The 13,513-nt window shown below is 37.7% G+C and overlaps 1 protein-coding gene across 2 annotated transcripts; it reads right to left on the reverse strand.

The window, feature by feature from the left end:
* Positions 1-245: 245 nt before the first annotated feature.
* zfand2a (zinc finger, AN1-type domain 2A) lies at positions 246-11,128 on the reverse strand. Of its 2 annotated transcripts, none has more exons than XM_018097116.2 (9): positions 11,011-11,128; positions 8,206-8,299; positions 7,657-7,751; positions 7,444-7,566; positions 5,854-6,005; positions 5,162-5,278; positions 4,083-4,143; positions 3,348-3,424; positions 246-593 (listed from the first exon to the last, which is right to left on the reverse strand). In XM_018097116.2, the coding sequence occupies exons 2-9, from the start codon at positions 8,258-8,260 to the stop codon at positions 494-496; spliced, it is 780 nt and encodes a 259-aa protein (XP_017952605.2). In that variant the 5' UTR covers positions 8,261-8,299; positions 11,011-11,128; the 3' UTR covers positions 246-493.
* Positions 11,129-13,513: the final 2,385 nt, after the last annotated feature.

Consider the following 13,513-nt stretch of genomic DNA (forward strand, 5'->3'; position numbering starts at 1 on the left):
GCCCTAACATTGCACATTTGCTTATTTTATTACAAAGTGTGTTTATTAATGGCTTGATTTATTCAAGGCTGGGCCCACTGATCCCAGTCAGGGTTCTGTTTCTGATTTTTTCATCTGAACTGAGCTCTGAAACCTGCATGTCTCCTTTGTACCACAAGATTAGTCTTTTACATACAGATCACATAGAACATATGTGTATATATTAGGATTTAGGCCAATGCAGTTTAAAATGAGAATGCCACAAATACATTACTAAAAATAGCACTTTATTGTTCCTATAAAGAAGCTCCTTATGTACAAAAATCCCATATGAGAAGAAAATAAAACACACGAGTACAAAAAAAAAAAAAAAAGGATTAGCAAATAAATATGAAAGTGCTTCTCTATAAGTAACGTCTCCACATATAGTAACAACGATAAAAACAACCTCATAAAAAAGTCAGATTTACATCAACAATCTAAATGCTCAAGGTAGATATTGTTGAACATTATGTCACTTTCCTGTGGCTTTTACAGCTTTCCTCTGGAATAGCCTATATTCCTCCCTGCTGGCAGCTAAAGCCTGCTCCAGTTCCCCATCTTCATCCTGTGGGCTAAGAAAGAAACAGAAGGGATTACACATTGTTTAATGACATAAGAAGAATGCATCTTCATGTGAAGAGAAGTTTAGTTTTGTAAACCATGTAGTCTTTACTTTCCTCTTTTATGTTTGGGGGGGGGGGGGGGGGGGGGGGCAAAGAGCTACATGAATAAATGTGCAACATTTTCTGTATTCTAAACACATACAGGATATAAAGACTTGTATGCATATTTTCTGCACTTTTCGTTCAGCAGACCAGGAGGAAAAGGGACTTCAGTTACATTTTTTTAAAGCAAAAAAAAAATTTAGGATTTTTTTAGGAGTTTTCTACTTTTATATTCGGTGTATCCATAACTATAGAAAACTTACATGGTCTGATTTTAATGAACTACATGCTTGAGTAATTGGCTAAGGGCGTGAATATTTTTGCAAGGCATTGCATGAGAAATGTATTATGAGCCCCAAGCATTGCACTACCCTGACAATTAGAGACATGTTTCAAAGAGTCAAAACATTTAAGGATAGTTCAGAGGGGAAATAGTGAGCTCATTATTCACAGGATTTTGTGAGGCATATTTATCAGGGTAAAAAATAGTGTGCACTATTTTCACCGATAAATGTTGTCATCTGACAGTTCTCAGTTGAAAGCTGTTCTATTTGTCACAAACTTAATTTTCATCTGACAGAAGCCAGTTGTCCAAAATGAACAGTAGGTTTTAAACTCATTTCAGCCTTTAAAAAAAACTGGTAATATCAAGATAGTATAACTAGAAACCAATTACTGCAGATTGCAAAAGTGCTCAGAAAGTTTGTGGAGTGTTTTGAAATTAAATTTTCTGGAAGGGTTTAGATTTCCTTTAGATATTCCAGAGATATACACATACTGCTTGCATGTAACAGGAAAGTCAGAATTTTAGGGCAATAGCCAAAATGGGCTATTATGCCAAAATGAACAGTTACAAAGCCACACAATAACAGATTTGCCCTAAATGAAAAATTTGGGGCAGATTTATGGACCCTCAAGATTTGGATTCATAAAAATCAACTGAAGAAACAGCAAGTAAGCTATGAAACTCCCTCTTGGTTCCTGCAATCGGTTTTCTATCAATCCAAATTTGGAGGATTCATAAATTTACCCTTAATGTGGCATTATCTGGAACCTGCCAAAGAAGATATGCTACTATAGAAGTGTTAAAAAATGATACAAGTGGAGTAGTAGCACATCACAATGCAGACTTTATTGTATACTTCTAAACACTGTAGCTACTGCAACATCAGGCCTAATGTATTTCAAATGTTTCAAGATGTTCCAGTACCTATTGTACATATAATATGCAGAATATCTATAAGTCTGCATTCTTTAAAGGAACAGTAACACCAAAAAATGAAAGTGTATATAAGTAACTAAAATATAATGTGCTGCTGCCCTGCACTGGTAAAAGCTGTGTGTTTACTTCAGAAAGTCTACTATAATTTATATAAATAAGCTGCTATGTAGCCATGGAGGCAGCCATTCAAAGGAGAAAAGGCACAGGCACATAGCAGATAACAGATAAAACACTATTGTATTCTACAGAACTTATCTGTTATCTGCAATGTAACCTGTACCTTTTCTCCTTTTTTCCAGCTTGAATGGCTGCCCCCGTGGGTACACAACAGCTTATTATATAAATTATAGTAGTGTTACTGTAGCAAACACACCAGTTTTACCAGTGCAGGGCAACAGTACATTATATTTTTATTACTTTAAAGCGCTTTCATTTTTTGGTGTTACTGTTCCTTTAAAGCTGCTCATCGTCTTGTTTGAATTTAACTTCAAGCAGGACTGGTGTGAGTTGCAAACCCAGAGCATATTGTTACTATTCAGTAAGGAGTATCATTACATAGGTTGGATTGAAACCACAGGGTATTCTGGATCGCCGTTTTTCTTGTCAAAAATTGATTTTCAGCTTCAAACAAGGTGATCAGCACCAATATTGTATGAATTAATAAACAGAGCAAAACTGACTCACATGCACTTCCCAAAGTGATAAGCATACATAGAGGGATAGCATTTCTCCAGTTAGCGTCTTTTTTGTGAACTGCTCTTTTCAGCTTTACTTGTTTCAGTGGCTTCTTCTATTTACTACAGTATTACATACTATCTGACCCTGTGCAAAGGGCACCCAGATGGCTCTAGAATGCTCACGTACTCTAGAGGTTTCTCTGCTGGAATAATTTCCTGCTAAATTATTAACCCTTATGAGTTTTGTAGATTGTACAATACAATATTCCATAGTTGTATGCAACAAAACAGCTACTGTATTATCTAGGACTACTAGTGTGTGTGGGTACATGCTAGATCCAGTTTAACCCTTGATTAAAAATGTTGCTTACCTACACTGACTGCATGGACTTCCCAACGTTTATTGTCTAAAAACTGAAGTAAGGGCAAATACCTTTAAAATCATTGTACTAAGCCACCAAGACATCCATGTGATCCTTATTTCTCATTATTATTTCCTCATTATAGAAGCACAAAAATAATTTTCCTGAAAAGACTGAAGTATGGTCTATATAGGAATTTTCACTGGTTTAAGTTGACAGGAGATTCTGCATCAATAAAATACTCATAGTATTGTTTCATGAGAAAACAACTATAAAACATAGGTAAGGGACCTGCTATCAAGGTACTGTTTAATTAGGACAACAAAAAAGGAAATCGTTTAGAAATTGTAATTATTTGATTAAAATGGAGTCCTATACAAACTACTAACAGTTACCATACCTTAATGTCAGTAAGTTATTGACTCCTGTCTCCAGTAAAGACAGTTCCAGTGCCTTCTTTAGTGCTTCATCTTCATTCTAACAACAAAAAAATGCTCAATCTCAACATCACTATTCAGTGAGATAAACAAATGACTGTAAAGTGCAGATTGTCATTATTTGCCAAATGGAAAACTGATGAAACAGCACCACCCAGTGGTACAATTTTAAAATGATGGGTGTCCAAAGCAAAATAACATCACTTCCTTGTAACTAATTTACTTTTATTTCTTAGCAATGTTTTTAGTATAGGAAATAAAAGAACAGCCTAGATACATGAAAGGGGCACTAAATAAGAAACTGAATTTCCTACTGATGGGTATGGGGGCAACAATTCACTGGAAGCAGTTTCCCCAGACCTAGCAAAGGCTGCAACATTTTGTTATGTCATGATCCAATTCAGCCATTCTAGTGGGCCATGTATGGGATGATTTAAAAGAAAAGGGTTTATACAAAATGTTACAGTGCACTCAAGTACTGCTAGTCATGTGCATCTACTTCCATTCTGTAGAAATTTAGCAATTATGTTCATATTCACTGTCCTGGGAAGGATGACTTCACTGGGGTGGTACCTTTTAATAACCACACCAGTGTGGAAGTGCATGCTTTAGAATATTCTATGTTTATCGTTTCCTTCCATTTGGCAGATATCTGTAGTAATGTCACAGTACTAAAATTCAATATAAAATGTTCTTACCAGTCCATTCTGGATCTCTACACTGATCACTTTCGGTCCCGCAGAGCCAGGAAAAATGTTTCTGGAAAACACAAACAGTGTTGATGACTCACTGGACATATCTTTCAAATCCAATTATATATTAATACAATTCTATATTACCTATAGAGATGCGGCATATCCCAGATTCAGTTCAAGACTGAGACGAATCAAACCTTTTTTTTTTTTTAAATTAGGATTGGCCAAATCTAACCCTTTAAAATCATGTGACTTTAGGAAATTGCAAAATGTAAAAATACCATGTGCATATTTTTTTCCCCCTTCCATACCCTAATCTGCATATGCAAATATGCAAACAGACTATGTATATGGTAATTAGAGAAGGCTTTAGCCATCCTTTAAAGTGTTGTTTTAAAGAGCACACACCATGAAAATATATAAACATTTGAATCCATGTTTCTCATTAAAAAGAAGTCTATTTCCAATACATAAAAATTGTATTTTTATTTATTTATTTTTAATTGGGTTTCTCTCTTTTCTCTCACAGGTGGCTGTTGGCTGAAGGACTTGGAAAGAATAAGCAGAGCTTTAAGTTCTACATTGCACAGAAGTACCAGAAAAGCTTAGCATTTATTTGCAGGCTTCTGCAGAATGTTATTTGGGGGTATCAAACCCTTTACTCAGGTACACAGCAGTACTACTGTGCAGCTGAGGAAGGGGGTAACCCTTAAAATCTTGGACAGATATTGCTGTTAGGTGTCTGATTAAATGGGACTCCTAACACCACCATATTAAATACAGTGCCTACCCAATCTTTTAAATGTGGTACATGTATTGGATTTAACATTTTTTTCATATGTTCCCTTTAACAAGAGCCATGCTATATATTCAAATATTGCTGCTTAATGTGCATGTAATATATTGATTATATAAAAGGTTATAATTTTAAAGCAGCAACCAAAGTGGGCCATGTCTGTATTTTTCCTTTACCCTAGAGATTATAAGCATAGGCTTTACAAGATATCATTGTGACATGTTTAATAATACAGCTTGGCATGCCTATTAGAAACCATGAAAAAAATAAAGGAAATCAATAATACTTTTTTTTATTGGATTTCACACTTCCAGATGTTTTGGTTCTTGTAGATTTTGTGGCTTCGTTGACTTTCAAGCTATAATCTTGAGAAGCTACTTTAGATCTGCTCAGGGCTGCCAACCTATAAAGAAATAAATATTTACTGTACTGAAATAGATTCATATACACTCCAATATACTTATATAAATAAGACCTGTTGCTTCCAACAAAGCAGCATGATAAATACATTCAATCAACAGTATTCATCTTGAACTATAGGTAGGGTAAAGGGACAGTATACCACAGGAGAAGTTCAGCTCTGTATTCATTTGTAAAGGATTTTAGGAGTTCTCCTTTGAAGAACTGGCCTTCCACTCTTCGATACATTTTCCCAAATGGGTTTGAAAGATTATGAAATTTTGAAGGCAAAAAGAGCCCAAAATACTTTAGCATATGAGGCTCCAAAGTTCAAAATTAACCCATTGGGCTTAGCAATTATTTTGCAGTGTATGGGTTTATGATAATCATTGTCTGGCAAAAGTCAGAGATAAATCTCAAAATGTCTCATGCAATATACAAAGCACTTAGGAAAAAGCAAACATCCCATGTAAAAGTTCTCCTACTCATTAAATAAAGCCAATAAAGGAACAGCATTTAGTTCAAACATATATTTAGTAACAAACTACATATTTTAGTGAGAAGGGTTAGTTACATTACCCAGATTTAGAAATGACCGGTTTTCCAGTTTTACAGTCGTGGTCCAAAGGATGTCTGTGCGATAGGCAGAAGTTATTGTGACAATGGTCACATATAACTTTCATTAGCTCTTTCTTTTTGCAGCCTGCCTTGAAGCATCGGTTTGTGAAAATCTGACAAAGGAATACAAAAAGCTATACATAGTGGAATAAGTCATATTACATAAGCTTTCCTTACATTTAATTTTTCTATATTGCATTTGTGAAACATGCAGGATTACTAGAGTATTGATCAGGACATAAGTAATTCTCAGTGAATGCATACCATTGCATACATTTTCAAAAACAGGGTTACTAATCTACAAGTTTATGATCATAAAGCCCCCATATCCACATCAATTAAAACACCTTAAATTAATCTGAATGTCTTATTAACATTTACTACAATGTTGTATGAAATGTGTGATATGTGTGATATGTGTTGTATGAAATGTGCTGACGTTCTGATATTGTGCCTGTCAATGCACATACATTCAGGAAGCAGATTGCAGTGGATTGGCTTTCTCCAACTGGCATATAGATAACCTTAGCCTAAGGGCAGTGGCACACGTGGAGATTTAGTCACCCGCGACAAATCTTTGTTTCCGCAGGCGACTAATCTCCCAGACATGCCATCCCAACAGCAAGAATGTAGTAAATTGCGGGCGGGATGGCATGTGTGTTGCTTTGGTTTCCCGAAGTTGCCTCTCAAGAAAATGTTGTGTGACTTCGGGAAACTGAAGCAACGCAAATGCCATCCCACCGGTGAATTACATTCTTGCTGGTGGGATAGCATGTCTGGGAGATTAATCGCCCGCGGTAACAAAGATTTGACGCGGGGCGACTAATCTCCCTGTGTACCACCGCCCTTAGAATAAAAGGAATAAGGGGTCCTAATTAAGCAAAGTAAGTGGATGAGCTGAAATTATAAACTAGATAAAGATCTGAACTGTCAACAGGAAAATAAAAGATCTTTGTAAAAGATTTATGAAAAATAAAATAGTAATATAAAAAAAAAAAGCGTAGATTTGCTGAGATTTTTAAATCAGAGGCTGTTAGCTTGTTACTTTAAAGGAACAGTAACACCAAAAAATGAAAGAGCTTTAAAGTAATAAAAATATAATGCACTGTTGCCCTGCACTGGTAAAACTGGTGTGTTTCCTACAGTAACACTACTATAATTTATATAATAAGCTGCTGTGTAGCCACGGGGGCAGCCATTCAAGCTGGAAAAAAGGAGAAAAGGCACAGGTTACATTGCAGATAACAGATAAGTTCTGTAGAATACAATAGTGTTTTATCTGTTATCTGCTATGTGCCTGTGCCTTTTCTCCTTTGAATGGCTGCCCCCATGGCTACATAGCAGCTTATTTATATAAATTATAGCAGACTTTCTGAAATAAACACACAACTTTTACCAGTGCAGGGCAGCAGCACATTATATTTTAGTTACTTTCATACACTTTCATTTTTTGGTGTTACTGTTCCTTTAACTGCAGCTAGTGGTGACATTCATGTGATATGCCAAGTCCATGTGTTTTAATTTTGTTTTAAGGAATTTGATCCCTAATACCTTTTGCTTGTGACTTGAGGTGCAATTTCTGTCAATGTGCTGACTAACAGCAATGTCTGCCATTTCTCCTTTGTTTACTGGAACTGGAGTGCCACATAGTGGACAAACAGGAACCAGCACATTCTAAGAAAAAATATCCACAACAAAAGTTATTCATATTATATAGCTATCAACAGTTATACACATAACTTCAGGGTCAGAATTACAAATTACCTTCTTATAGGCAGCTGAACACTTGTGTTGGTCATATGTGATGTGATCTTTACAGAAAAGTTCCTCGCAGGCATCACATTTTAGGGGAAGGAAATCTGAAAATAAAAGAGTACAGAAAGGTAAAGATCAATCAAAGCAAAGATTAACTTTTTTTTTTTGTTTTTTTTTTTTAACTGCAGTAGGATAAGGCATGTAGAGAATATACACTCAGCTGTGAAACTACAAAATTGATTTATTGCAAGCTGAGTGACCATTTCCAATATGCCAAGGGATCACCCCAAGTGCTGCTCAGGAAATGGTTTCAACACTTTGCATTGCTGTATTTGCCCTTGCGTCTCTTGGGCACAGTACCAAACTACATGCAAGGACAAATGTTTAGAGCAACTGGCATTACTAATCAATTCTGAAGATAATATCAATTTCATAGACCTTACTATAAAAAGACCTCCGTTTTCACACAGCGAGCTAGCATACCTGGCTCATTCTACTAAATAAATAAGAGCATGTGCAACTCATTTTAACCATAAAAGGTAATATTTGATAACATACCAAGTTGCTTGCATGTAGCCTCTGAACAATGATGTCCTAGATCTGGAAATTCCATTGTATAAACCTGTAAATATGCCAATTGCCTTTGAGCAACCTAAAAAAAAAAAATTCAGTTATTCGATGAGAGATTTTAAAGTTCCAGTCTGTTCTACATTAAACATCAAAATCAGTGCCTAAGGACTATGGGTCTGACTAACATAACTGCTAAATTACACCAGGGCACAAACCTATGGCAACCACTCAGATTTTTCTTTTCTTTTTTTTAACCCAATCGGATTACTGGTTGGTTGCTAAAGCCGACAGCACTTGTATAATTTAGCATCTAAGACAAATGACTGCTGTAATAGTTTTACTATTTTTTTTCTGAAACAAAAAAAAAAAAAAAAAAAACACTTCTTCTGCTACATGGAAAACATTATTTCATGTAAAGCCTATTAAGGGCAAATTCAGAATAGACAATAGAGACGAAAAGAAAAGAAACTGATGAGAATAATTACTTTCTAGAAAAACAACTTCAAAGAAAATAAAAAGGGGGGGGGCAGTGTCAATTTTATTAGGTACCTACTAATGATTATAATCGCCCATCTAAGAACAGTGCTCCTGTTTGCTTAAAAGTGCACTGGCCCAGGATCCTACTGTAAGAGCACCCTGTTGCTCTCCTAGGTATCCCTCACAGGTGTTGAGAGCATTTCCAGTAGAGTAAAAAGCCTAAAGGTCCCTATATACGGGCCGACTATAGCTGCCGATATCAGTCCCTTGGACCGATTCGGCAGCTAATCGGCCCGTGTATGGGCAGAACAGAGCGGCCTGGCCGACCGATATCTGGCCTGAAATTGGCCAGATCTCGATCGGGCAGGTTAGAAAATCCGGTCGGATCGGGGACTGCATCGGCTCGTTGATGCGGTCCCTGAACTGACTGCCCCATAATCACAAATGTAATACGATCGTTTGGCCCCAGGGCCAAACGATCAGATTATTTTTTTTTTTTAAGTTACTTGCTACCCGATATCGCCCACCCGTAGGTGTGTATGGGCACCTTAACTCAGAAGCAAAAAATGTTTTGCTCAACCTTGCTGGGACCATAGAGAGGATCGAGAAAGATTAAGAAGATAGCAATGTGACACTAATATAGTAGCATCCTGGGCAAGTGCACTGTTCAGCAAACAGAAGCACCAACTTGGTTTCTGAGGTAAATGGTTATAACCTCTGGGGTGTGTGTGTGTGTGTGTGTGGGGGGGGGGGGGGGGGGGTTGCCTAATAAATGATGCCTTTCCTTTTCCTTTTATGTGAGCCAGGGGTTTATGGCAAGTGGCCTAAATGGAGATCAAATAAGTATTCATTAAGAAATGCAAATATTTATGCAGAATATTCCACATAAATGTGTCCCTTTTTGCACCTTAGTTAAAGCACATGTACATTTCTATTTGCTTGTCACTACATCTATCTCCAAAATTCTGAATACAGGTATGGGACCTTTTATCCAAAATGCTCGGGAGCATTTCTGGATAAGGGATCTTTCTGTAATTTGGATACCTTAAGTCAACAAAAATAATTTAAACATTAAATAAATCCAATGGGATTGTTCTGCTGCCAATGAGGATTAATTATATCTTAGTTGGGATCAAGTACAAGTTACTATTTTATTATTACAGGAAAAAGAACATCATTTTAAAAAATTAGAATTATTTGCTTATAATGGAGTCTATGGGAGATGGCCTTTTCGTAATTCCTAACTTTCTGGATAACGGGTTTCCGGATAAACAATCCCATACCTGTATGTGTACATTTACCAAAAGCCACTCTAGCTTCATTATAATCACTCTGACAAAGGAAATCTTCTGAAAGCTTCTTATGGTTAGACAGCCAATAAAGGTATCAGCTTCAGCTTTTTGCTTGTTTGTTGTTTTGTTTCATAAGGCTTACCCTGTAAAACTGCACCTAAATCCTGTAGTTCTTATGGTTTTTTTTTTTTGGTTTTTTTTTTTAAACCACTGAAGTTAAATTATATAGATATACAGCTTAGGGTGAGTGGTTAAATAACTCGTATAACTCTCAAAATATAAGGCACCCTCAGTACTATAACTAAACTGTACATCTCGCCTGGAATAAGAGGCTGCTGGTTGAGTGCAATGCCAAGGCACACTGCCTACCCTTACACACTGCCTAACCCCTTACACACTGCCTACCCCCTTACACACTGCCTACCCCCTTACACACTGCCTACCCCCTTACACACTGCCTACCCCCTTACACACTGCCTACCCCCTTACACACTGCCTACCCCCTTACACACTGCCTACCCCCTTACACACTGCCTACCCTTACACACTGCCTACCCCCTTACACACTGCCTACCCTTACACACTGCCTACCCCCTTACACACTGCCTACCCTCTTACACACTGCCTACCCTTACACACTGCCTACCCCCTTACACACTGCCTACCCCCTTACACACTGCCTACCCCCTTACACACTGCCTACCCTTACACACTGCCTACCCTTACACACTGCCTACCCCCTTACACACTGCCTACCCCCTTACACACTGCCTACCCTCTTACACACTGCCTACCCTTACACACTGCCTACCCCCTTACACACTGCCTACCCCCTTACACACTGCCTAACCCCTTACACACTGCCTACCCCCTTACACACTGCCTACCCTTACACACTGCCTACCCCCTTACACACAGCCTACCCTTACACACACAAGTACTCACCTGTTGCCGCCGGTATCGTCTCGAAACTCCGGCCTCCCCCTGCCTCTCCTTATGTACCCGCTCCCCATTGCTGACTCACTGTCCCGTCTTGCCGAGTCACGGTCCGGTGTCTCCTCCCACAAGAAACTTCCAGACGGTCCCGAAAGCTCCTGCTTTGTCACTGCAAGCTTTCGCCTGCTTCTACTTCCTGTTCCACTCATGCACCTGTAGCCAATAACAATGGCGTCATCAACCACGTGATATCCACTGAACAGGAAGCTGCTGTTAAATATAGCGCTGTCAGTGGGACTATGGAGAACGGGTCCAGAACGAGTAGTTATGACTGATTGGCTACTGTATTGGTTAAACCTTAATAAGGCATTATAGGCGCGGTACATTTAGGTATTCTGTGTGACCATTGTTAGCAGCTGTGCCAAAATATAATGATGGCTGTAGGACACAGCCCAAGACTTTTGGGGTCGAGGAGTAATACTATTACTTGCCTGGAAAACAGCACCTGATTTGGTTCATAAATAAAACCTCTTTAGCCTTTACTGTATTACACTGGTACAGCCAGTCTAAATATTGGTTGCTAGAATTATGGCAAAGCATTGCTAAATACACCAAATCCTATTTTGTATAAGGAGCCATAACGCTGATCTACATGCTTAAATGTAGGTATTGCCAATGCTGTAATTCAGGGTTCCCCAACCTTTTATACCCGTGAGCCACATTTAAATGGAAGAAGTGTTGGGGAGCAACATAAGCAAGAAAAAGGTTCCTGGAGGTGCCAATAAGAGCTATGATTGATTACTTAATAGCCCCTATATGGACTGGCAGCCTACAGAAAGCTCTGTCTGGCATTATACTTGGTTTTTATGCAACCAAAACTTGCCCCCTTACCAGAAATTCAAAAATGAGCACCTATTTTGAGGTCACTGGGAGCAACATCCAAGGGGTTGGGGAGCAACATGTTGCTCACAAGCCACTGGTTGGGGATTACTGCTGTAATTAATGGCTTCTCAGAAGGAACACCAAGCAAAGTGCTGCCTTTGGAATTAAAGGCATGGAATGTAAATACATATGGGCAAAGCTGTAAAATTGTATCGATCACTACTGACTGTGAAGACACACTACAAATTGTAGTATCAGGTTTCTATGAATAATATCCCATATGTACATGGTGGTTGCTAAATTATGCAGCACAACATTACACAAGGTCTGCACTCTAGGTTCACTGTAAAAGCCGTAGGCACATTTTTTGTTTTACTGGTGAGTGGCAGTGTGTGTGATGCTGAAATATCCCTGTCTGTTCACACTACAACTGACTGGATCAGATTCAAGGATATGAATGAGCCTTAACATAAGTAAACAGTAAGAAAAACTGGCAAACACACTGGAGCAATAATGTCTTGTACTATAAAACTGAACATCAAGCATTAAACAGTTTTTTAGATTTTTATTTTTCAACATGAGGCCTAAATAGTTCTGTGCAGTTTTGTTACCAAAAGAAATCCAGGCTCATAAGAGGAGATTTTTAATTATGCATCAGTTTTATTTGCTTTAACATTATTTATCTTTCCTAAGCTTATGTAATTCTGTGAAGACCATTGGTAATGGCACAAGAAGATAACTAGTGTCTTGTTGCTCTGTTAGACCTCCTCTCCTATGGAGTTGCAAAAGGCATTGGAACTACACTTCCCAGCCCAAAGGTAATGCTATGTATAACACTTTTTTTTTTTTTTTTTAGTAATAGTGACACAACAATGATTGAGAGGCTTGTATCAGAATCCTGCTTTGCCTATCATACTGCACAAGTTAATTGTGATATAACATATAAACTAACCAAACAGCTAATCAGCTAGGCCGAATAAACAACAAAGGCAATTTCTGATTTTAATCTCTTATTCCAAGAACAATTCAACAGTGCATTGTTTTTAGGCAGTTAGTCAATAACTGTTTCATAAATAAATTTGAGCTCTGAACATCCCATTCTGTGCTTGGGTGTTTTAATTTGGCTATTGTTTCCTACAGAACTCATCTTACTTTTAGTAAAGAAAAGGCAAAGAACAGATGGTACAGAACACTTCTTGCTGTTTCTTAGTATGATGTTTGAAAAACAACCAATCATGTGACTTAAATTTGCTTTATGGTCAGACATTTTTTTATGCTTAATCTTTGCCAAATCCCTCTGTAGCACCTAGAGGGATCTGGCAGAGACGAGGCATTATAAATGCTTTGTGTTTAGAAAGCAGATTTATATTACACGGTTATGTTTTTCAAACAAGGATTCTGCTATTATCCCTTTAACTGCCAGTCAATTTGGTCACTTGTGGCAATTTTATTTCCAGACTGTTTTTAAACATTTTGCACTCTTTCACTTTAGGGGCCTTTCCTTGGAAGGTACTTTTAGTTTACCTGGGAAAACAAGTTTTCAAAATATGCAGGACGTTTTATGTAATTCCACTCTTGTAACAAGATATAGGCTTCCTTAATAGAAGACACATATATCAGAAACATAAATAATTTTATGCACAACAATACAACTTATTTGGAAAGCGCCATGTCTCCTGAATGCACCAATACCAAATATGCATAGCTTT

The sequence above is a fragment of the Xenopus tropicalis genome, chromosome 9 (assembly GCF_000004195.4).
Source record: "Xenopus tropicalis strain Nigerian chromosome 9, UCB_Xtro_10.0, whole genome shotgun sequence".
Taxonomy (NCBI): Eukaryota; Metazoa; Chordata; class Amphibia; order Anura; family Pipidae; genus Xenopus; species Xenopus tropicalis.

Coding starts and splice junctions, on each gene's coding strand:
- zfand2a (XM_018097116.2), bottom strand. CDS start 8,260: ATGGAATTTCCAGATCTAGGACATCATTGTTCAGAGGCTACATGCAAG. Junction 5,279..5,853: donor CCGGTCATTTCTAAATCTGG/GTAATGTAACTA, acceptor ATTTCTTTATAG/GTTGGCAGCCCTGAGCAGAT. Junction 3,425..4,082: donor TAGAGATCCAGAATGGACTG/GTAAGAACATTT, acceptor TTTTGTTGTTAG/AATGAAGATGAAGCACTAAA.